The sequence below is a fragment of the Ambystoma mexicanum genome, chromosome 6p, assembly GCF_040938575.1.
Source record: "Ambystoma mexicanum isolate Mex_15411 chromosome 6p, UKY_AmexF1_1, whole genome shotgun sequence".
NCBI lineage: Eukaryota > Metazoa > Chordata > Amphibia > Caudata > Ambystomatidae > Ambystoma > Ambystoma mexicanum.
The window spans coordinates 42856618-42878966 of record NC_090935.1 but is presented as its reverse complement, the minus strand read 5'-3'; the positions used below and the strand labels follow the sequence as shown (position 1 = coordinate 42878966).

The 22349-nt window shown below is 49.7% G+C and overlaps 1 protein-coding gene across 1 annotated transcript in view; it reads right to left on the bottom strand.

The window, feature by feature from the left end:
* Nucleotides 1-6800: 6800 nt before the first annotated feature.
* The window catches only part of TMEM8B (transmembrane protein 8B), an 804010-nt gene continuing 788461 nt past the window's right edge, over nucleotides 6801-22349 (bottom strand). Inside the window, exon 13 of the mRNA XM_069626692.1 lies at nucleotides 6801-7698. Coding sequence (XP_069482793.1) covers nucleotides 7363-7698 — 336 coding nt within the window. The 3' untranslated portion in view covers nucleotides 6801-7362. The remainder of the gene's footprint in view (nucleotides 7699-22349) is intronic.

Here is a 22349-nt window from a genome sequence, read left to right as displayed (position 1 = left end):
AACTGTGGGAGAGTTGGAGACCTGTACGTGTCTGGTGGGAACAGTGAGGTCCTTCCTGAGCTGTGGGAGAGTTGGAGACCTGCACGTGTCTGGTGGGAACAGTGAGGTCTTTCCTGAACTGTAGGAGAGTTGGAGACCTGCACGTGTCTGGTGGGAACAGTGAGGTCCATCATGAGCTGTGGGAGAGTTGGAGACCTGCACGTGTCTGGTGGGAACAGTGAGGTCCTTCCTGAACTGTGGGAGAGTTGGAGACCTGCACGTGTCTGGTGGGAACAGTGAAGTCTTTCCTGAGCTGTAGGAGAGTGGGAGACCTGCACATGTCTGGTGGGAACAGTGAGGTATTTCCTGAACTGTAGGAGTGTTGGAGAACTGCACATGTCTGGTGGGAAGTGAGGTCTTTCCTGAGCTGTAGGAGAGTTGGAGACCTGCACATGTTTGGTGGGAACAGTGAGGTCTTTCCTGTCATGTCTGATAGGAACTGTGAGGTCTTTCCTGAACTGTAGGAGAGTTTGAGACCTGCATGTGTCTGATGGGAACAGTGAGATCTTCCCTGAGCTGTAGGAGAGTTGGAGACCTGCACGTGTCTGGTGGGAACAGTGAGGTCTTTCCTGTCATGTCTGATGGGAACAGTGAGGTCTTTCCTGAACTGTAGGAGAGTTGGAGACCTGCATGTGTCTGGTGGGAACAGTGAGGTCTTTCCTGAACTGTAGGAGAGTTGGAGACCTGCACGTGTCTGGTGGGAACAGTGAGGTCCATCCTGAGCTGTGGGAGAGTTGGAGACCTGCACGTGTCTGGTGGGAACAGTGAGGTCCTTCCTGAATTGTGGGAGAGCTGGAGACCTGCACGTGTCTGGTGGGATCAGTGAGGTCTTTCCTGAGCTGTGGGAGAGTTGGAGACCTGCACGTGTCTGGTGGCAACAGTGAGGTCTTTCCTGAGCTGTAGGAGAGTTGGAGAACTGCACATGTCTGGTGGGAAGTGAGGTCTTTCCTGAGCTGTAGGAGAGTTGGAGACCTGCACGTGTCTGGTGGGAACAGTGAGGTCTTTCCTGTCATGTCTGATGGGAACTGTGAGGTCTTTCCTGAACTGTAGGAGAGTTTGAGACCTGCATGTGTCTGATGGGAACAGTGAGGTCTTCCCTGAGCTGTAGGAGAGTTGGAGACCTGCACATGTCTGGTGGGAAGCAACGTCTTTCCTGAGCTGTAGGAGAGTTGGAGACCTGCGCGTGTCTGGTGGGAACAGTGAGGTCTTTCCTGTCATGTCTGATGGGAACAGTGAGGTCTTTCCTGAGCTGTAGGAAAGTTGGAAACCTGCACATGTCTGGTGGGAACAGTGAGGTCTTTCCTGAGTTGTAGGAGAGTTGGAGACCTGCACGTGTCTGGTGTGAACAGTGAGGTCTTTCCTGAGCTGTAGGATAGTTGGAGACCTGGATGTGTCTGGTTGAACAGTGAGGTCTTTCCTGAACTGTAGGAGAGTTGGAGACCTGCATGTATCTGGTGGGAACAGTGAGGTCTTTCCTATCATGTCTGATGGGAACAGTGAGGTCTTTCCTGAGCTGTAGGAAAGTTGGAAACCTGCACATGTCTGGTGGGAACAGTGAGGTCTTTCCTGAGTTGTAGGAGAGTTGGAGACCTGCACGTGTCTGGTGTGAACAGTGAGGTCTTTCCTGAGCTGTAGGAGAGCTGGAGACCTGCACATGTCTGGTGGAAACAGTGAGGTCTTTCCTGGGCTGTAGGAGAGTTGGAGACCTGCACGTGTCTGGTGGGAACAGTGAGGTCTTTCCTGAACTGTAGGAGAGTTGGAGACCTGCACGTGTCTGGTGGGAACAGTGAGGTCTTTCTAAGCTGTAGTGTCTGGTGGCATGTTGTTCCATAGTGATGTCATCGAAGGGAAGGCCTGTTTCCGGGTTTCTTCTTTCTGGCATCTTTTGGTCTTTATTCTCACCAGAGTGGAAACTGCGCTGAATGTAAGGTAGTCTGGGTGGGTGTTGGCAGCCATGTGTAGCTCATCTTGGCAAGATATGGTTGCTATCTTCTGCTGGCCACTAGTGTTGCTCCGGTGGGCGGTATTGCTTTCAGTGGTGTGAGGAATGAGTTGTGCACGCTTTGGATTAACGTGTTTCCACGTCTAGGTCCAATAGTAGTAGCGATTGGACAGGGGTCTCAAAGTCATCGGGTAGTAGGAAGGATTTTGTATAGGAACATGAGTTGATGCAGTGTGGGTGTTTTTGTCTGTGTGATGTTTACCTGAGAGTCTGCAATCGATGGTAAACCCCAGTGATTGTGCACTGGTGCTAGTCTTGGAATTCATTATTTGGAGAATAATGGGGGATAGCTATGATCGGATGTGAGACTGTCTAGCTGGGTTCCTGAGGAGTCCATACCCAGTTTGGTCAGTAGGTACTTATCATCCAGTGTTGAACGGGTGTAAGTCCAGAGAGATATCATCAGGGAGTCTGACCTTGCTGTATAACTGCACATAACTGCACATCACCACAGTATTGATTGGATCCTTGAGGCGCTCCAACAAGCTCCATGTATAGGTTAAAGGTGACGGGATACATGACAGGGCCTTGGGGGACTCCACATGCGACGAGGTGGCTCTATGTTTCACAGCTTAACAAAGGGACTAGCTGGTGTTTGGCTGAAAATGAGAAAATCAGTCAAGCATGAAATCTGTGAGCCCCAGCCATGTTGCAAGTGGTGCGTGTAGTGTTGTGAATTTGATCGTGTAGAGTGCGGCCAGGGGGATTGCACCATGATGTGCATAGTTGCGTTTTCGGTGCTGCATCTGAGCCAGAATTATGATCGATAGACCCGCAGTAGCTCGTATTGATCTATTGGTTCGTACAGATGTAAAGCCACAGTCCTTTCAATGGTCTCACATAGGATGAGAACTCTGGGAATCCGCGGATAGTTCATGAGGGCTTCTGGTCCCAGCTTTTCTTTTTTCAGGAATGGATGATTGCGGGCTGTGGAAAACACTCAGTGAAAAGGTAGAGGTGGGCCTGGGACGCTTCTCCCTACATTGATTTGATGATGGAGACGGGGAGGAGATGGTCCTTGTATGTTCAGGTTTGAAGGGACTGCAGATGCTGCAGAGTTCGATGGTCTTATTTGATGATGAGACAGGGAAGAGACGGTCCTCATATGAGTGAGTTTGAGGGACCAGATGCCTCTGCAGAGTTCAGTGGTCTGATATGATGATTTGTTTGGTTACGGGACGGTCCTCATATGTGTGGGTGTAAGACACCAAAGTGTACTGCAGAGTTCAATGGTCTGATTTGATGATTGAGACAGTGAGGAGACAGTCCTTGCATGTGTGGGTTTGAGGGTCCAGATGATGCTGTAGAGTTCAATTGTATGAAGTGATGATTGAGTGGGGGAGGAAACAGTTCACATACGTGCAGGCTGTAGGGACCAGAGGAAGTTGGAGAGTTCAATGGTCTTATTTGAGGATGGAGACAGGGAAGAGATGGTTCTCATATGTGTGGTTTGAGGGACCACATGATCCTGCAGAGTTGAATTATCTTATTTGAACATTTGCATGGTTAGGAGGCGGTTCTCATATGTGTGGGTTTGAGGGACCAGAAGATGCAGCAGTGTTGAATGGTCTTATTTGATGATGGAGACAGACCTCGCATGTGTGGGTTTGATGGACCAGATTATGATGCAGAATTCAATGGTCTTATTTGAGGATGGAGACAGGGAAGAGACGGTCCTCATATGTGTGAGTTTGTGGGACTAGATGATGCAGCAGAGTTGTATGGCCTAATTTGAACATTTGGATGGTTAGGAGGAGGTCCTCATATGTGTAGGTTTACGGGACCAGAGGCTACTGCAGTGTTAAATGGTCTGATTTGATGATTTGGACTGTTAGGAGGCATTATTCGTATGAGTGGGTTTGAGGGACCAGAGGAGGATGCAGAATTTAATGGTCTTATTTGATGATGGAGACAGGGAAGAGACGGCTGCGGCATGGTTCAATGGTCTGATTTGATGATCGAGACAATCCTCATATGTGTGGGTTTGAGGGACCAGAGGATAATGAAGAGTTCAATGGTCTGATTTGATGATCAAGACTGTCCTCATATGTGTGGGTTTGAGGGACCAGATGCTACTGCAGACTTCAATGGTCTAATTTGATGATTTGGACGGTTAGTAGATGGTCCTCATGGGAGTGGGTTTGAGGGAACGGAGGCTACTGGAGATTTCAATGGTCTGATTTGATGATCGAGACAGTCCTCATATGTGTGGGTTTGAGGGACCAGAGGATGATGCAGAATTCAATGGTCTTATTTGAGGATGGAGACAGGGAAGAGACGGTCCTCATATGTGTGAGTTTGTGGGACTAGATGATGCCACAGAGTTGAATGGCCTTATTTGATGATTTGGACGGTTAGGAGGCAGCCCTCATATATGTGGGTTTGAGGGACCAGATGCTGCTGCAGACTTCACTGGTCTAATTTGATGATGGAGACAGTCCTCATGTGTGTGGGTTTGAGGGACCAGATGCTGCTGCAGACTTCACTGGTCTAATTTGATGATTTGGACGACTAGTAGACAGTCTTCATATGAATGAGTTTGAGGGAACAGAGGCTGCTGCAGAGTTCAATGGTCTTATTTGATGATGGAGACCGTCCTCATGTGTGTGGGTTTGAGGGAACAGAGGCTGCTGCAGAGTTCAATGGTCTTATTTGATGATGGAGACAGTCCTCATGTGTGTGGGTTTGAGGGAACAGAGGCTGCTGCAGAGTTCAATGGTCTGAATGTGGATGAATTGAGATGATACTTGTCTATTCCTTGATGGGATTGGTAATGGCTGGGGGAGGGGGGTTCACAATGCTTTCCCTTTTTGGCTGGTGTTATTGTCATGTATGTCAAATTCTTTCACATTTTATTGAGAAAAGAGGCGTTGCTTTTATTGTCAGTGTTGAACATTGTTGCTGTTTAGTTTGACATTTTGCACGTTTTATGGGGGTGTGAATTGTGCTACAAAATCATTTCACCATGGCGGGATCCTCATGAGATTTGCTTTTTGCGTCAGGCGTTCTCTGCTCGACAGAGGGTTTACCTACTGGGAATACCGAGTAGATTTGTCCTGACCCAGCGTTGTTCTAATGGCGTATGTAGGACTGTCTGTGATCAAAAGCCAGTAGGACGGAGTTACCATCCATTGGTGGATAAGCAGCCACCATCCAGGAGCATCGGTGAACCTCCACGGCATCCAAAGAGGAAGCCCTGGAGGAGTAGTGGTTGATGAAGGTGGGCTGCTGTTGCTCTTGGTTCCTAGCAATTTGGAAGACGAAGTGGATGGCATGGCAGCATGATCAGACTATATAACATGATGGGTGGGGAGGAGAACAAGATGGGGTCTAGCGTGTCACCCAGAACCTGGGTGATGTTTGTGATGTGCTTCTTTACAACCAATGTCTCAACACAGTCCACGTCTGACTCTTTAGTGGACTGGGTAGCAGGCGTAGCGTCTAAGTTGAAGTCACCTAGAAAGTTCCTTCTTGAGTTGGTGATGTAGACTGATGTTACTAGTTCATTCATATGGTTCTAGTAGCATGGGGAAGTGCCTGAGAGACGATAGATGAGCTGAAATAAACTGGTTGGTTTCGGGGCGGCAGGTGAGGCACGCCATGGATGGGAAAACGGTGGCTTCCTGCTGACCACAAGCCACTACAGACCTTTCCACTCTGTCCGCAGGCTGTAAACCGTAGCCTTGCGGAACGAGGATCTTAAGTACATGGTAGAATGTTTTTATCTTGTCTTTCATTTGTATATCATCTCCTGCCATATGTTATGATGTTGAAGCACCTTGTGGGGCCGCAAGAGGATTCTGTAATGAATGTAGCATCCAGGCCTGAGGTGGTGGGAGTAAGGCCGGAGTTGAAAGCCGCACCTGGGACTGGCGAGTTGTTGCATGCATTATGTGTACTGTCCGGGAGTGGGTTCTTCTTGTTGAAGATAGTCATAGCCCTGGTGGCGACTGAGTCATCTAAGGTTTACTGGATTGCAAGAAGATGGCTGAGGCTGGGCTAGAAGTGCAGCACATATGAGAGGGGGGATCATGGGCGATCGAGAAAGAGGTGTAGCCCCACCTTGCCCGAACAGGTCCAAATCCTTACTGCGACATTAGCTCAGGACATCAGGTGAAGAACACCCTGAGAGACTTTGGTGAGAAGGCTGAGTCATGTGGTCAGAGCTCGGACAATCTGAGTGCAGTAGGCACTGAGGTCAGCCATCAGGGAAGTGGGGCTGGGCAGGTTGAAGGAGAAATGGACACCTTCAAGATTTAATGCCCCAGGGAGCAGCAAGGATCTACGGAAGCCGGAGAGAGGGTAGGAGTTCAGGAACTGGATGTACTCCTTCTTGGTCAGATGGTCAGAGCTGGCCCAACTCAGGCACTGCAGGAAGTTGGTTCAACTGGTTGGGCAGCGGGGCTCGGCCACCAGGTGAAAGAGAAATGGGTGTTCTCCTGTTTCAGTGCCATGGGCAGCAGAAGGGATCTGTGGAGTAAGAAGTACAGTGGCACAGAACTGGTGTCCCTAATATATTTATAAGACAACAGTAAACAAGAAATACTGTGAAGATCACTCACTGTCTGAAGGAAGTACTTTATTCCAGAGGAGGTCAAAGAGAGTAGGGCTAGTAGCAATGTGTGAGCTTCCAAGGTGGCACGTGCACCCTCCCACCACCCCAGAGCATATCCATTCTGACAATCTACCCTGGAGGTGTCAGTCAAGCCCCCTCCCATCCCTCCCCTCCCCTGAAAGAAAAGGCCTCCAGAAGCAGCTGTCATATTTCACATTCATGTTGACACGTGGACAAACAAAAATAGAAGAACACTTGTGAATCAAGTGAGTGAATGTGATCCACCCTACACCCCCCAACCTCGCAGGGGAAATAGTTGGGGGAGGGGGAGTAGTCATTCCATTAAAAAACACCCTGCAAAAACCCCAATAAGAAAGAGACGGGAGACAAACATCTTGTGTGTATGGCTATGCATGTGGCCTTCTATCCTCCCTGTGTGGCAAAGATCCACGTTACACCCCCACCCGTGCCCACCCACCGCAGTCACTTTCCCACCTCTTTAGTCTTCAGTTTTGGCTCCAAGTAATACATAAAAAACGACAACAGACAAACTTGTTGACTTGTCCATGGAAGGCCTTGGCAGAGAGAGGACCGTGCCCAAGGTTGACGCAGAAATCCTCTCTTGAGCCCACTGACACACAGCACATTCTCCCAGTTTGTGTCACGCAAAGGCCCGGGCTTCCTCAGGGCTCTCTTCTGTGAGCAGCATCAATGCCAGCACCATTGCATTATGTGCAAATGGAAGTTCCTCCTCATGGCGGTGGTATCAGCTCGTGCAAATGCTGTTTATGGAGATCGAGCCCGGGTCCACCAGCCCCAGCTCCTCCTGTTCATTGACACACAGTTGGTAGCCACACCCCTTCCTCCTGGGTAGTGGAGCGATCTTGCCCTCTGCCTTAGCCCGGGGTGGCAGCAGGAACCCCACGCTGCCGGCGATCAGCATGTGCCAGATGCTGTGGATGTAGAAATAGTTCTCCTCGGTTTCCACGAAGGCATAAAGGGCAACGGCAGAGCTGGCGATGAGCGTGCCCGGGCAGAGGTAGAAGAGCCAGCGCTTCCATGTTGGGGGGTAGCAGTGGCGCCGACGGATGGTCCGAACCGTCTGTAAAAGCAAAGAACACGAGAAAGGTCAGAGATCAGCTGACTATTCAATAGAACTCTTCTGACTGGTAGCCGACCTGAAAGGGAGAAGGTGTTAGTGAAACCGAGAAAGATGGTGGCAAGAGAGGTGACCAAATGCGAGGAGAGTACACATGAAGAACACAGTCAGGAAGAAGAACATGCGATGGGCTGTGTAAATCTAGGAGTGATGGGACACATCGAAAGGGAAGATATCCCAGGGGGAAAGGGAGATAAAGAAGATATACAGAAGGAGAGAATGGGGAAAAAGTAGGGTTAGAAGATGTAAATATAGGCCATTAGAGCTGCTAAAAGAGAATAGAAAAGAGATTTTGTGGAGCGCCAAGAGACTGCTCAAGAGAGGAGAGTGTACAGGAGGTGGCGGTATGATAGGAAATAGAAAACGTGATGATTAGTGAGAAAGAGAGAGGGAGAAAAGTCTACTGCAAAGGGGGGATATGAAATCAGGTCAAAGTATCATTGAGCGGAAAATGGAACCATGTGAGGAAAGGAAACAGAGTAAATTCTGAAGGAAGTTAAAGAGGTGTAAATAAGATGGCAGCGGGGAAGGAGAAGAGCAAATCAATGGAACAAGCTAAGGTCTATTACCTTCAAAGACCTTGTTTTTTATAAGACATCGCATAACGAATATAATGTCATAAGCCCAGCTCTCTTCTGGATCTCAATTCTAAGCATTGTATTCTCAGATAGTTTCTCAATTACTGAATGTCTAGTGGTCAAACTCAGACAACGCTTTTAGAAGAACCACAGAAGAAGTGATAACAGCTGTCATTTACAAATCAATCACATCGCAATACCTGCTGATTCAGATAAACATAGTTAGAGCTCCTGACCCAGAGGACCAGTTCAAGAGCTGCCGATTCAGAGAAACAGCTCACAAGCTGCTAATTCGGAAGGCCACCTCAGAGCTCCTGATTCAGAGTACCATCTCAAGAGCTGCTGATTCATAGGGCCACCTCGGAGCTCCTAATTCAGAGAACAATCTCAAGAGCTGCTGATCCAGAGGACCAACTCAGGAGCTGCTGATTCGGAGGGCCATCTCAGAGCTCCTGAAAGCTGCTTATTCAGAGGACCATGGCAAGAGCTGCTGATTCAGAGGACCATCTCAAGAGCTGCTGATTCAGAGGGCCACCTCAGAGCTCCTAATTCAGAGAACCATCGGAAGAGCTGTTGATCCAGAGGACCATCTCAAGAGCTGCTGATTCAGAGGACCTTCTCAGGACCTGCAGATTTAGAGTGCCACCTCAGAGACCCTGACTCAGAGGACCAGATCAAGAGCTCCTGATTCAGAGGACCATCTCTAGAGCGGCTGATTTAGAGGGCCACCTCAGAGCTCCTGATTCAGATGGCCATCTAAACAGCTGCTGATTCAGATGACCATCTCAAGAGCTGCTGATTTAGAGGGACACCTCAGAGCTCCTGATTCAGATGACCATCTAAAAGTCTGCTTATTCAGAGGACCATGGCAAGAGCTGCTTATTCAGAGGACCATCTCAAGAGCTGCTGATTCAGAGGGCCACAGGCTACTGATTCAGAGGAAAATCTCAAGAGCTGCTGATTCAGAGGGCCACCTCAGAGCTTGCGATTCAGAGGACCATCTCAAGAGCTGCTGTTTCAGAGGACCATCTCAAGAGCTGCTGATTTACAGGGCCACCTGAGAGCTCCTGATTCTGAGGACCATCTCAAGAGCTGCTGATTCAGAGGACCATCTCAAGAGCTAGTAATTCAGAGGGCCACATCAGAGCTCCTGAGTCAGAGGACCATCTCAGGTTCTGCTGATTCAGAAGACCTTCTCAAGAGATGCTGATTTAAAGGGCCACGTAAGAGCTCCAGATTCAGAGGACTAGCTCAAGAGCTGCTGATTCAGAGAAACATAGTTAGAGCTCTTGATTCAGAAAACCATCTCAAGAGCAGGTGGATCATAATACCATCTCAAGAGCTGCTGATTCAGAAGACCATTGCAAAAGCTGATGATTCAGAAGACCATCGCAAGAGCTGCTAATTTAGAGAAACATAGCAGGAGCTGCTGATTCTGAATACCATCTCAAGTGGTTATGTTTCAGAAGACCATCTCAAGATCTGCTGATTCAGAGGACCATCTCAAGAGCTTATGATTTATGGCTCTACGCGAGCGAGGGCTAAACTAGGGATGGAGTATACAAACTTTGAGGTGGAAGGTTGCCAAATTCCAATATCGGATAAAGTAAAGATCCTTGATGTCTTCATGGAAGCCTCCATTGGAGGCGATGCACATGTGGACGGTGCAGCAAAGAAATCCTACTATCAACTAAGAGTATTGAGGAATAAAGGAAGCTGTTAGTAAGACCCAAAAACTGTGAGGCTCTTGTCAGGGCTATTATCATGCCACGACTGGATTTCTGCAATGCACTGCTCATTAGCGCAAGCAAAGAGTGTGTTCAAAAACTCTAAGTGATCCAAAATGAGGTTATTAGGAGTGTCAGGAGCATCCCCTGAAGGGAGCACATAGCAAGCACAAGGAAGGAACTGCACTAACCCAGAAGTGCCCCCATGGAGAAGCACCTCTCCCTAAAACAGAACTTGGTACAATTTGAACCAAGTAGAACCCTTCGATCCACCGCCGCCCAATGCCTAGTGGATCCCAGAGTGAAAAGAACAAGAGGAAATGGTCGATCTGTCCCTGTCAGCCCAGGCTTGAAACACCCTCCCTGTGGAATTGCGCCAGGAAAAAAGGTTACAGAGTTTAAGGAAGCTGCTAAAGGCACTGTTTGAATAGTGAGTTGATCCTGAGCCATCTCATATGTATTGACGGCCCGTTATCTCCTAGAGTAGATGTGTGCGCGCTGATGCCTGTCGGCTATGGCGAGCTAGAAATAAACGAATAAATAAAGAGCTGCTGATTCAGAGGACCAAACAAAGAATTGCTGATTCAGAGTCTGAACTCATTAACTGCTGATTCAGAATTCCAACAATGGATCTTCTTCCACTGGAGCCAAACCCCGGTGCCATTCTTCCATGAACCTTTGATAAATGCCAGTTGTTCAGCTCACTGAATACTGCCCTCCTCGTTCAGGATCACGAAGCACTGCTCTCACTGTAGCTTAAGTACAGCCATGTTGATCCTGCAGCAGACCCTAGCAGTCTCATTCAAGACCCTGTTCAAAGTGTTGCTTCACCGTTAGCACAGCCACAGCCCTGATCAGCCAAGTTTCCACCCTACAGATCAACTGCTACTGCCCTCCAGTCTGCCCTGGAAAACCCCAAACCCACCAGCACGCTTACAGGAAACCACATCTCATACCCGGTAAGAGTCCACCCTCAGGCAGGCCTTGGCAGAATCTCAACTACAGCACTGATGCCCGACAACCTCACCTAGGGCTTGTGGATTCAGCTGTAGCCCAGAAGCACTCTTAAGTGAGCATAAGTTATGGACATTCCTGCAGCAGCCAAAATGGAACAGTCCTGTCCCAAACCCAACACACAGAAGCAGCATTTAATGGGCCCAACATCATAGCTTGGGGATCCCATCAAGAAACTCAACTGAAGGAACATGAGCCGCGTTCCTCGAGCATGGCCTCTCTAATTCATCAGCTGATCCCTTCCCCTGAATCGTTAGAAGCTCGCAATATATATAAGTACTATCCCAAACGAATCATGAACATTCTCAGTGGGGAGGTGACATATGTTTCTGTTATATAGTTGAAGCTTTATAAGTTACTTAATTATATGCTTTATAATCAATTTATAGCATCAATGCATTGTTTTCATTAGCATGTCATAGATGTAGTGCAGAGTAGTTTAGTTAGGTCAGGAAGGCATTTGTGCTGCTCATGGAAGCAACATTCTATGTGATTATGGTGTGGTTCTTTATGTTCATATAGGATTCTAAGTTTGTTTGTTGCTGGAGTGAGATTTATATGGAAGCAGCTCCTTAGCTGGAGGTCCTTATTCATACAGTTATACTTAAATAAATACCCTGTTTTCTTATCCGTGTCGACTGAAGAGTGGTATTTGTCATTGGCGACGAGGATCTGTACTGCGGAGGACCTCCAGCGATCTGCTGTGCCTGTAGCGGTTGCTCCGTTCCGCGGAAGTAAGTCCTGCACCTGCCTGTTTGTTACGCGTTGTGCTCTGTGCCCTTCTCCCCTCCTCAACTGTCCGGCGTCGCTTTTTTGTGCTTCATGTTCCTTCCTTCGTCGAAGTCCCCTCCTCTCTCCTGCTTTGAAGGGTATACCGTATATACTGGCATACACACGCAGGCTGAAAAGCTGTTTGGCTGCCGAGTTTGAAGAAGAGTAGCACGTATGTTCGTACGCGCGCACGCTAATGCTTACCGTGTGTAGCCGTATGTGAAGTGAGATCCTAGCCTATGGGAGAGGGGTGAATATTACCAGAGTGCGGGAACCCAGAATCTGCAAACAAGGGAGGCACAGAGTGACAGTTGAAATTTATTTTGGGCTGTGAGAGCGCAATTCATGATTTAAAGCTGCAAAGGAAGCAGCAGGCAAAGGAGGCACGTTGAGCTGAAAAGCGCAAGATAGCATTTAAAGCTAAATAACGTGATTTTAAGCAACAGTGAAGACATCAAGAGGATACTGTCAAGAGGATACCTTACAGTATACTTTATTGGGTTTGCTTAAACTCCGAACATTGAAGCTGTGCAAAATGGCTATGGCAAACCTCAGTGGCCCTCCCATGTTCATGGCGAGTCCGGGCCCGGCAAAAATCAAATGGGCTCAGTGGAAAAAAGGCTTCCTAAATTACATGAAGGCGGTTTGGGGAAATTCATTTTCCTCTGACAGGAAGCTTGCTGTGCTGATGCATCATTTGGGCTATGAAGGGCAGAGAATTTGTGAAACTCTTCCACAGCTGCCTAGTGGGGGTGAAGGAGACGAGATGTCTGAATTGGAAAGTGCTTTGGCAAGATTGGATCTTCCTTTTAATCCGAAAACCAGTACTGTTCTGGAGGGATATAACTTTCGCATGAGAATTCAGGAGCCAGGTGAATCAGTGGAAGAATATATCACAGCTCTTCGACGATTAGCAGCTACTTGCAAATTTCAAGGATCACATGATGAACATCTTTGGGATCAGTTTATGACACACTGCAGTGCTGATCGCATACGTGAGGAACTGTGGCTAAAGGACGAACCTAGTTTGGATGAGTTGTTGGTTGTTGCCCGCAGGGTGGAACATTCTTTGGCATGCATTGCTAAATTATCTAAAAACGGAAGTGACTGAGGCGAAGTCGGAAGTAGTGAACGTAAATGAACATAAAAATAAAAAAAGGGGAAGGAGAAAGAAAAGATAGGCCGTAGTTATGGCAGTGATAACAAGTCATGGAAACAGAAGAATGAAGAAAAAAAAGAGAAGGGAGAAAAAGAGGAACATTTATGTTATCGATGTGCTAGCAATTCTCATTTTGCAGCATCTGTGGTTTGTCCTGGGAGGACAGCGATATGTAATAAATGCAAAAGACGTGGACATTTTGCGAATTGCTGCAAAAATGACCACAGTGGTCAAAAAAGTGTTCTATATGTGAATGAAGAGGAAGGAAGGAGGTCTTCAGATGAGGAAAATGAATGTTATTCAGAAAATGTCATTGTCAACACTATAACGAATGTAGTGGGTGATGAGGGTAATGTTGACAATGGGCCTCATTACGACCTTGGCGGAGGACCATGGCGCTATTAGCACCATGGTCCATGCCGCTAAGGTCCCAACTCCGCCATGGTGGATGGAATTACCGCCCCATTCCGAGGTGAGTGGGGTGGTAATTCCCCATTCACCAATGGCCCCTTCCCCATTCCCATTTTTGCCCCATAGGGCACTCTCTATTGTTTTGCAAGACTGTTACCATGTGGAAGCCATTTTGTGTACTCTTCTGGAAGGCAGAGGTGGGATGTCCAAGATCCAAGCTATGTGGAGCACTTCAATACCATCAGAGAATAGTTGAAGTGGTGCACCAAAGATTGCAGCCAACACCAGGCTCCAGAGTGAAGCCCTTGCCAGAGCTCCTTAAATGAGTGGCTTTGATGGAGTGATGCTGTCTCCACCACATCTGTAGTCTTTTGAGCGGTCGCAAGGAACACTCCAGTCTATTCTGTTGGATTCCTTGAGTCTTTACATCACCTGAAGGTACTCACATGCGGTGTCTCTGTGCCAGCAGGTACCTGCCTGGCCACCAAGTTCACTGGAATCTTGGTCCTTTGCTAGTACCCTTTAGTTGGTGTATTGTTATTTATCTGTGGAACAAGTATGTCAATTTCGATTGGAAATTACTTCCAATGACACATTTACAGATGGTGGAGACATTTGCACGAAGGGTGCCTGTACAATAGCACAAAGATGAGAACAAGTGGCAAGACAGATTATGAGGATGTAAACAGTGGACATGTATAACAGGAACAAAATACATTAAGTGTCTCTGGAGGACGTGGTGGGGTCATGTAGGAAAGATTGGGGAGAGAGCAGGGGGAGCTTACTCTCAAGCAAGTAAGTGTAGTTCAAGCCGAGCTTTGGAGAGATCCACACTCAGTGTGGCTTTGATTGTTATGGGCAGTTGGCTGCAGTAGAGCGGGCGAGTAGGGAGAAAGAGCAGAGCGAGTGGAGGCACAGGGAGGGTATGGGATGGTGAGGTTGAGTACAATCAGATAGGTACTGAGGAGCAATACCATTGATAGCTTTGCAGACAAGTAGAAGGATCTTGAAGAGAGAGCAGCTGTGCCTGGAGGGCCAACCATCATGTTGTTGGTGGGTAAAACTGGGTGAGCGTCTGGGGAGGTTGTAGAAAGGGCAAGTAGCAAAGTTGATGACTAGAACACGGAAAGAGTAGATGGGAAGACAAAAGCATAGGTTTGAGCCATAGTCAAGTTTGCTGAGCACGTAAGTGGAGATTACAATTTGTGGAGAGTGGTTAGTAAGAAAAGGACACATTTTCCAAATGTTGAGGAGTCAGTGGTACTTATGAATTGTTGCAGTTAGAGGTAGCTACCAAATAGAGCCCCAAGATTGCGAGCTGTGGGTGACGGAGCAGGTGAGGTGGGAAGGAGCTATGAGAGGAGAGGGAGAAAGAGGACATCCATTTTTGACAAGTTCAGTATGAGGCAGTGGAGAACCATCCAGTGAGGAATTGCAGCGAGACAGTTCCTAATACGTTTCGAGATGACTGGGGTGAAGAAGGAAAATGAGAAAAACGTGAGTGTCAATAGCAAAAAGGTGATGGTGAAAGCGAGAGGATGAGATACGCTTCTTTGTGGAGAGGTATACAGGGTGAGGAGCAGTGACCAAGGACTAATCCTTGGCATGCTGAGAGGGAAACGGTTGGGACCAGAGGTGTGTGAGCTCCAAGAGATTTTAAAGGCTTGACCGTCAAGGTAGGAGGTGACAGGCAAGAGCAGATTTGTGAATTCAAAAGTCCTGGAAAGTGGGGATGAGAGTGGAGTGGTTGACAAGTGTCGAACGTGGCAGAAAGGTCCACTGGATGAGTATAGAAGAGAGTTTGCAGTGGTAGGCATTAGAGAGAATGTTGGAAACGTGCGTGAGTGCAGCCTCGGTGGAGTGTTTACTATGGAAGCCAGGCTGTAGTGGCTCTCTAAGGCCATTATCCACAAGACACCTGGTGATCCGATCGATAACCACCCACTCAAGTACTTTTGAATAATGGGGAAGAAGAGAATCTGTGCTATAGTTTGATGGGATGTTTGGCTCACTAATAGGGGTAAGACAGTTGCAGATTTGAGGGAAGCAGGGAAGAGTCCAGAGGAGAAAACGAGAGGTTAAAGATCTCAGAAAGATAAGGACAACTGATTGAGACTAAGGGCCTCATTACGAGTTTGGCGGTAGCCATGGAGCTATTAGCTCCATGGCTGCCGCCAATCCGGGCTCTTTTACCGGGTTCCGAGAATGGGGAATTACCGGGCCATTCCGAGTTCGGAGGGCCCGGTAATTCCTCCCTCTGTGAACCCGTGCCTGGACCTTCCCCATTCCCATATGAGCCCCCATAGGGCTCAATGGGAATGGGAGAGGGAGCTAACAACGGGCCGATTAGAGCCTGGCCCGTTGTTAGCTCTCTCTACCCCTCACGGGACCCGGTAACGACACCTGGTTTTACCAGGCGTCCTTACCGGGTCTCGCGAGGGGCCCTTGTAATTTCACGGAACGGGTTTAACGAGTCCGCCTCCATTAGCGGAGCCCGTTAACCCATTACGCGAAGGTCGTAATGAGGCCCTAAATCTTTGACCATTTGGGGAACTAAATGGTCAAAAGGAGTGCAAGATGGGTTGACACAGGAGAGGATGGCGGCTAATTCATGGATTGCACCAGCGTCATAGTTCACTGAGCTTGTTTGTTTTGAGAGGCCGGATTTCAGAGGTGAACCAAAGCTGAGTACGGGGACGGGAAGATGTGATGGAGACATAAGTGCGTAGTGAAAGTCAGAGAAAGCACAGACAATGGAAGAGGCATGAATAGGGGTAAAGAGACAGGAAATAAGTCTTCAGGTCATCACAGTTAGGGCCAAGAAAGCTCTGTCTGACTTTCCTCTTGATCACTGAAGAAGGGAGATGAAAGTAGAAGGTGGACAGAGCGAGATGTTAAAGTGAACAATAGAGTAATCAGAGAGAGTGGGGTGAGGGAGAGAAAGACACGGGTAGGCTGGTCATCGAGGGAGTAGAGAGTATGGTCTGATTCTAGGGACCCAAAGGTAAGTGATTGCAGAATGCTTCGGGAGGTTCAAGTCCCCCAGGGTGACAATGGAGATGTCGGCAGGAAGCAAGTGAAGGTGAAGGGTCAGTTCAGAATAGAACGAGTAGAGAGGACCATGGGGTCAATAGAGAGCCAGAACAGAGAGAGGAGTAGGAGGGAGGAATTGAATAGTAGCATATTAAAAAAGATAGAGCTGTTGCCAGAGCAAGGTCGAGGGACAGTGTTGAGGGTCTTATTGATAAGGAACCCTACACCGTCACACTTCCCAACAGGTCGGGGAGAGTGGGAGGAGGGAGCAGAGCCAGTGTGGAGAGCTGCTAGCGTAGCAGAGTCAAGAGGGGAGCTGCTAGTATAGCAGAGTCATGAGGGGAGCTGCTCGCGTAGCAGAGTCATGAGGGGAGCTGCTAGTGTAGCAGAGTCATGAGGGGAGCTGCTAGTGCAGCAGAGTCATGAGGGGAGCTGCTAGTGCAGTAGCATCAGTGTGGAGTGCTGCCAGCATAGCAGGGTCATGAGGGGAACTGCTAGCGTAGCAGAGTCATAAGGGGAGCTGCTAGCGTAGCAGAGTCATGAAGGGAGCTGCTAGTGCAGCAGAGTCATGAGGGGAGCTGCTAGTGCAGCAGAGTCATGAGGGGAGCTGCTAGCGTAGCAGAGTCATGAGGGGAGCTGCTAGTGTAGCAGAGGCATGAGGGGAGCTGCTAGTGTAGCAGAGTCAAGAGGGGAACTGCTAGCGTAGCAGAGTCATGAGGGGAGCTGCTAGCGTAGCAGAGTCATGAGGGGAGCTGCTAGCGTAGCAGAGCCATGAGGGGAGCTGCTAGCATAGCAGAGTCATGAGGGGAGCTGCTAGTGCAGCAGAGTCATGAGGGGAGCTGCTAGTGCAGCAGCATCAGTGTGGAGTGCTGCCAGCATAGCAGGGTCATGAGGGGAGCTACTAGCGTAGCAGATTCATGAGTGGAGCTGCTAGCATAGCAGAGTCATGAGGGGAGCTGCTAGTGCAGCAGAGTCATGAGGGGAGCTGCTAGCATAGCAGAGTCACGAGGGGAGCTGCTAGTGCAGCAGCACCAGTGTGGAGTGCTGCTAGCGTAGCAGAGTTATGAGGGGAGCTGCTAGCGTAGCAGAGTCATGCGGGGAGCTGCTAACAATAGCCGAGTTAGCAGGAGAGCTGCTAGTGTAGCAGAGTTATGAGGGGAGCTGGTAGTGTAGCAGAGTCACAAGGAGAGTTGCTAGTGTAGCAGAGTTATGAGGAGAGCTGCTAGTGTAGCAGAGTCATGAGGGGAGCTGCTAGCATAGCAGAGTCATGAGGAGAGCTGCTAGTGTAGCAGAGTCATGAGGAGAGCTGCTAGTGTAGCAGAGTCATGAGGGGAGCTGCTAGCGTAGCAGAGTCACGAGGAGAGCTGCTAGTGTAGCAGAGTCATGAGGAGAGCTGCTAGGGTAACAGAGTCATGTGGAGAGCTGCTAGTGTAGCAGAGTTATGCAGGGAGCTGCTAGCATAGCAGAGTTACGAGGGGAGCTGCAGAGTCATGAGGGCAGCTGCTAGTGTAGCAGAGTCATGAGAGGAGCTGCTAGCGTAGCAGAGTCATGAGGGGAGCTGCTAGCATAGCAGAGTTATGCAGGGAGCTGCTAGCATAGCAGAGTTATGAGGGGAGCTGCAGAGTTATGAGGGGAGCTGCAGAGTCATGAGGGCAGCTGCTAGTGTAGCAGAGCCATGAGGGGAGCTGCTAGCATAGCAGAGTTATGAAGGGAGCTGCTAGCATAGCAGAGTTATGAGGGGAGCTGCAGAGTCATGAGGGCAGCTGCTAGTGTATCAGAGTCATGAGAGGAGCTGCTAGCTTAGCAGAGTCATGAGCGGAGCTGCTAGCGTAGCAGAGTCATGAGGAGAGCTGCTAGTGTAGCAGAGTCATGAGGGGAGCTGCTAGCGTAGCAGAGTCACGAGGATAGCTGCTAGTGTAGCAGAGTCATGAGGGGAGCTCATGAGGGGAGCTGCTAGCGTAGCAGAGTCATGAGGAGAGCTGCTAGTGTAGCAGAGTCATGAGGAGAGCTGCTAGTGTAGCAGAGTCATGTGAAGAGCTGCTAGTGTAGCAGAGTCATGAGGAGAGCTGCTAGTCTAGCAGAGTCACGAGGAGAGCTGCTAGTCTGGCAGAGTCATGAGGGGAGCTGCTAGTGTAGCAGAGTCATGAGGAGAGCTGCTAGTGTAGCAGAGTCATGAGGGGAGCTGCTAGCGTAGCAGAGTCATGGGAGTAGCTGCTAGCGTAGCAGAGTTACGAGGATAGCTGCTAGTGTAGCAAAGTCATGAGGGGAGCTGCTAGCGTAGCAGAGTCACGAGGAGAGCTGCTAGTGTAGCAGAGTCATGAGGAGAGCTGCTAGTGTAGCAGAGTCATGAGGGGAGCTGCTAGTGCAGCAGAGTCATGAGGGGAGCTGCTAGCATAGCAGAGTCACGAGGGGAGCTGCTAGTGCAGCAGCACCAGTGTGGAGTGCTGCTAGCGTAGCAGAGTTATGAGGGGAGCTGCTAGCATAGCAGAGTCATGCGGGGAGCTGCTAACAATAGCCGAGTTAGCAGGAGAGCTGCTAGTGTAGCAGAGTTATGAGGGGAGCTGGTAGTGTAGCAGAGTCACAAGGAGAGTTGCTAGTGTAGCAGAGTCATGAGGAGAGCTGCTAGTGTAGCAGAGTCATGAGGGGAGCTGCTAGCATAGCAGAGTCATGAGGAGAGCTGCTAGTGTAGCAGAGTCATGAGGAGAGCTGCTAGTGTAGCAGAGTCATGAGGGGAGCTGCTAGCGTAGCAGAGTCACGAGGAGAGCTGCTAGTGTAGCAGAGTCATGAGGAGAGCTGCTAGGGTAACAGAGTCATGTGGAGAGCTGCTAGTGTAGCAGAGTTATGCAGGGAGCTGCTAGCATAGCAGAGTTACGAGGGGAGCTGCAGAGTCATGAGGGCAGCTGCTAGTGTAGCAGAGTCATGAGAGGAGCTGCTAGCGTAGCAGAGTCATGAGGGGAGCTGCTAGCATAGCAGAGTTATGCAGGGAGCTGCTAGCATAGCAGAGTTATGAGGGGAGCTGCAGAGTTATGAGGGGAGCTGCAGAGTCATGAGGGCAGCTGCTAGTGTAGCAGAGCCATGAGGGGAGCTGCTAGCATAGCAGAGTTATGAAGGGAGCTGCTAGCATAGCAGAGTTATGAGGGGAGCTGCAGAGTCATGAGGGCAGCTGCTAGTGTATCAGAGTCATGAGAGGAGCTGCTAGCTTAGCAGAGTCATGAGCGGAGCTGCTAGCGTAGCAGAGTCATGAGGAGAGCTGCTAGTGTAGCAGAGTCATGAGGGGAGCTGCTAGCGTAGCAGAGTCACGAGGATAGCTGCTAGTGTAGCAGAGTCATGAGGGGAGCTCATGAGGGGAGCTGCTAGCGTAGCAGAGTCATGAGGAGAGCTGCTAGTGTAGCAGAGTCATGAGGAGAGCTGCTAGTGTAGCAGAGTCATGTGAAGAGCTGCTAGTGTAGCAGAGTCATGAGGAGAGCTGCTAGTCTAGCAGAGTCACGAGGAGAGCTGCTAGTCTAGCAGAGTCATGAGGGGAGCTGCTAGTGTAGCAGAGTCATGAGGAGAGCTGCTAGTGTAGCAGAGTCATGAGGGGAGCTGCTAGCGTAGCAGAGTCATGGGAGTAGCTGCTAGCGTAGCAGAGTTACGAGGATAGCTGCTAGTGTAGCAAAGTCATGAGGGGAGCTGCTAGCGTAGCAGAGTCACGAGGAGAGCTGCTAGTGTAGCAGAGTCATGAGGAGAGCTGCTAGTGTAGCAGAGTCATGAGGGGAGCTGCTAGCATAGCAGAGTCATGAGGAGAGCTGCTAGTGTAGCAGAGTCACGAGGAGAGCTGCTAGTGTAGCAGAGTCATGAGGAGAGCTGCTAGTCTAGCAGAGTCACGAGGAGAGCTGCTAGTCTAGCAGAGTCATGAGGGGAGCTGCTAGTGTAGCAGAGTCGAGGAGAGCTGCTAGTGTAGCAGAGTCATGAGGGGAGCTGCTAGCATAGCAGAGTCGTGAGGGGAGGTGCTAGTGCAGCAGAGTCATGAGGGGAGCTGCTAGTTTAGCAGAGTCATGAGGGGAGCTGCTAGCGTAGCAGAGTCACAAGGGGAGCTGCTAGTGCAGCAGCATCAGTGTGAAGTGCTGCTAGCGTAGCAGAGTCATGAGGGGAGCTGCTGGCGTAGCAGAGTCATGAGGGGAGCTGCTAGCATAGTAGAGTCATGAGGGGAGCTGCAAGCATAGCAGAGTCATGAGGAGAGCTGCTAGTATAGCAGAGTTATGAGGGGAGCTGCTAGTGTAGCAGAGTCACGAGGGGTGCTTCTAGCGTAGCAGAGTCACAAGGAGAGCTGCTAGTGTAGCATAGTCATGAGGAGAGCTGCTAGTGTAGCAGAGTCATGAGGGGAGCTGCTAGTGTAGCAGAGTCATGAGGGGAGCTGCTAGCATAGCAGAGTCATGAGGGGAGCTGCTAGTGTAGCAGAGTCATGAGGGGAGCTGCTAGCATAGCAGAGTCATGAGGAGAGCTGCTAGTGTAGCAGAGTCACAAAGAGACTTGCTAGTGTAGCAGAGTCATGAGGGGAGCTGCTAGCATAGCAGAGGTATGCAGGGAGCTGCTAGCATAGCAGAGTTATGAGGGGAGCTGCAGAGTTATGAGGGGAGCTGCAGAGTCATGAGGGCAGCTGCTAGTGTAGCAGAGCCATGAGGGGAGCTGCTAGCATAGCAGAGTTATGAAGGGAGCTGCTAGCATAGCAGAGTTATGAGGGGAGCTGCAGAGTCATGAGGGCAGCTGCTAGTGTATCAGAGTCATGAGAGGAGCTGCTAGCTTAGCAGAGTCATGAGCGGAGCTGCTAGCGTAGCAGAGTCATGAGGAGAGCTGCTAGTGTAGCAGAGTCATGAGGGGAGCTGCTAGCGTAGCAGAGTCACGAGGATAGCTGCTAGTGTAGCAGAGTCATGAGGGGAGCTCATGAGGGGAGCTGCTAGCGTAGCAGAGTCATGAGGAGAGCTGCTAGTGTAGCAGAGTCATGAGGAGAGCTGCTAGTGTAGCAGAGTCATGTGAAGAGCTGCTAGTGTAGCAGAGTCATGAGGAGAGCTGCTAGTCTAGCAGAGTCACGAGGAGAGCTGCTAGTCTAGCAGAGTCATGAGGGGAGCTGCTAGTGTAGCAGAGTCATGAGGAGAGCTGCTAGTGTAGCAGAGTCATGAGGGGAGCTGCTAGCGTAGCAGAGTCATGGGAGTAGCTGCTAGCGTAGCAGAGTTACGAGGATAGCTGCTAGTGTAGCAAAGTCATGAGGGGAGCTGCTAGCGTAGCAGAGTCACGAGGAGAGCTGCTAGTGTAGCAGAGTCATGAGGAGAGCTGCTAGTGTAGCAGAGTCATGAGGGGAGCTGCTAGCATAGCAGAGTCATGAGGAGAGCTGCTAGTGTAGCAGAGTCACGAGGAGAGCTGCTAGTGTAGCAGAGTCATGAGGAGAGCTGCTAGTCTAGCAGAGTCACGAGGAGAGCTGCTAGTCTAGCAGAGTCATGAGGGGAGCTGCTAGTGTAGCAGAGTCGAGGAGAGCTGCTAGTGTAGCAGAGTCATGAGGGGAGCTGCTAGCATAGCAGAGTCGTGAGGGGAGGTGCTAGTGCAGCAGAGTCATGAGGGGAGCTGCTAGTTTAGCAGAGTCATGAGGGGAGCTGCTAGCGTAGCAGAGTCACAAGGGGAGCTGCTAGTGCAGCAGCATCAGTGTGAAGTGCTGCTAGCGTAGCAGAGTCATGAGGGGAGCTGCTGGCGTAGCAGAGTCATGAGGGGAGCTGCTAGCATAGTAGAGTCATGAGGGGAGCTGCAAGCATAGCAGAGTCATGAGGAGAGCTGCTAGTATAGCAGAGTTATGAGGGGAGCTGCTAGTGTAGCAGAGTCACGAGGGGTGCTTCTAGCGTAGCAGAGTCACAAGGAGAGCTGCTAGTGTAGCAT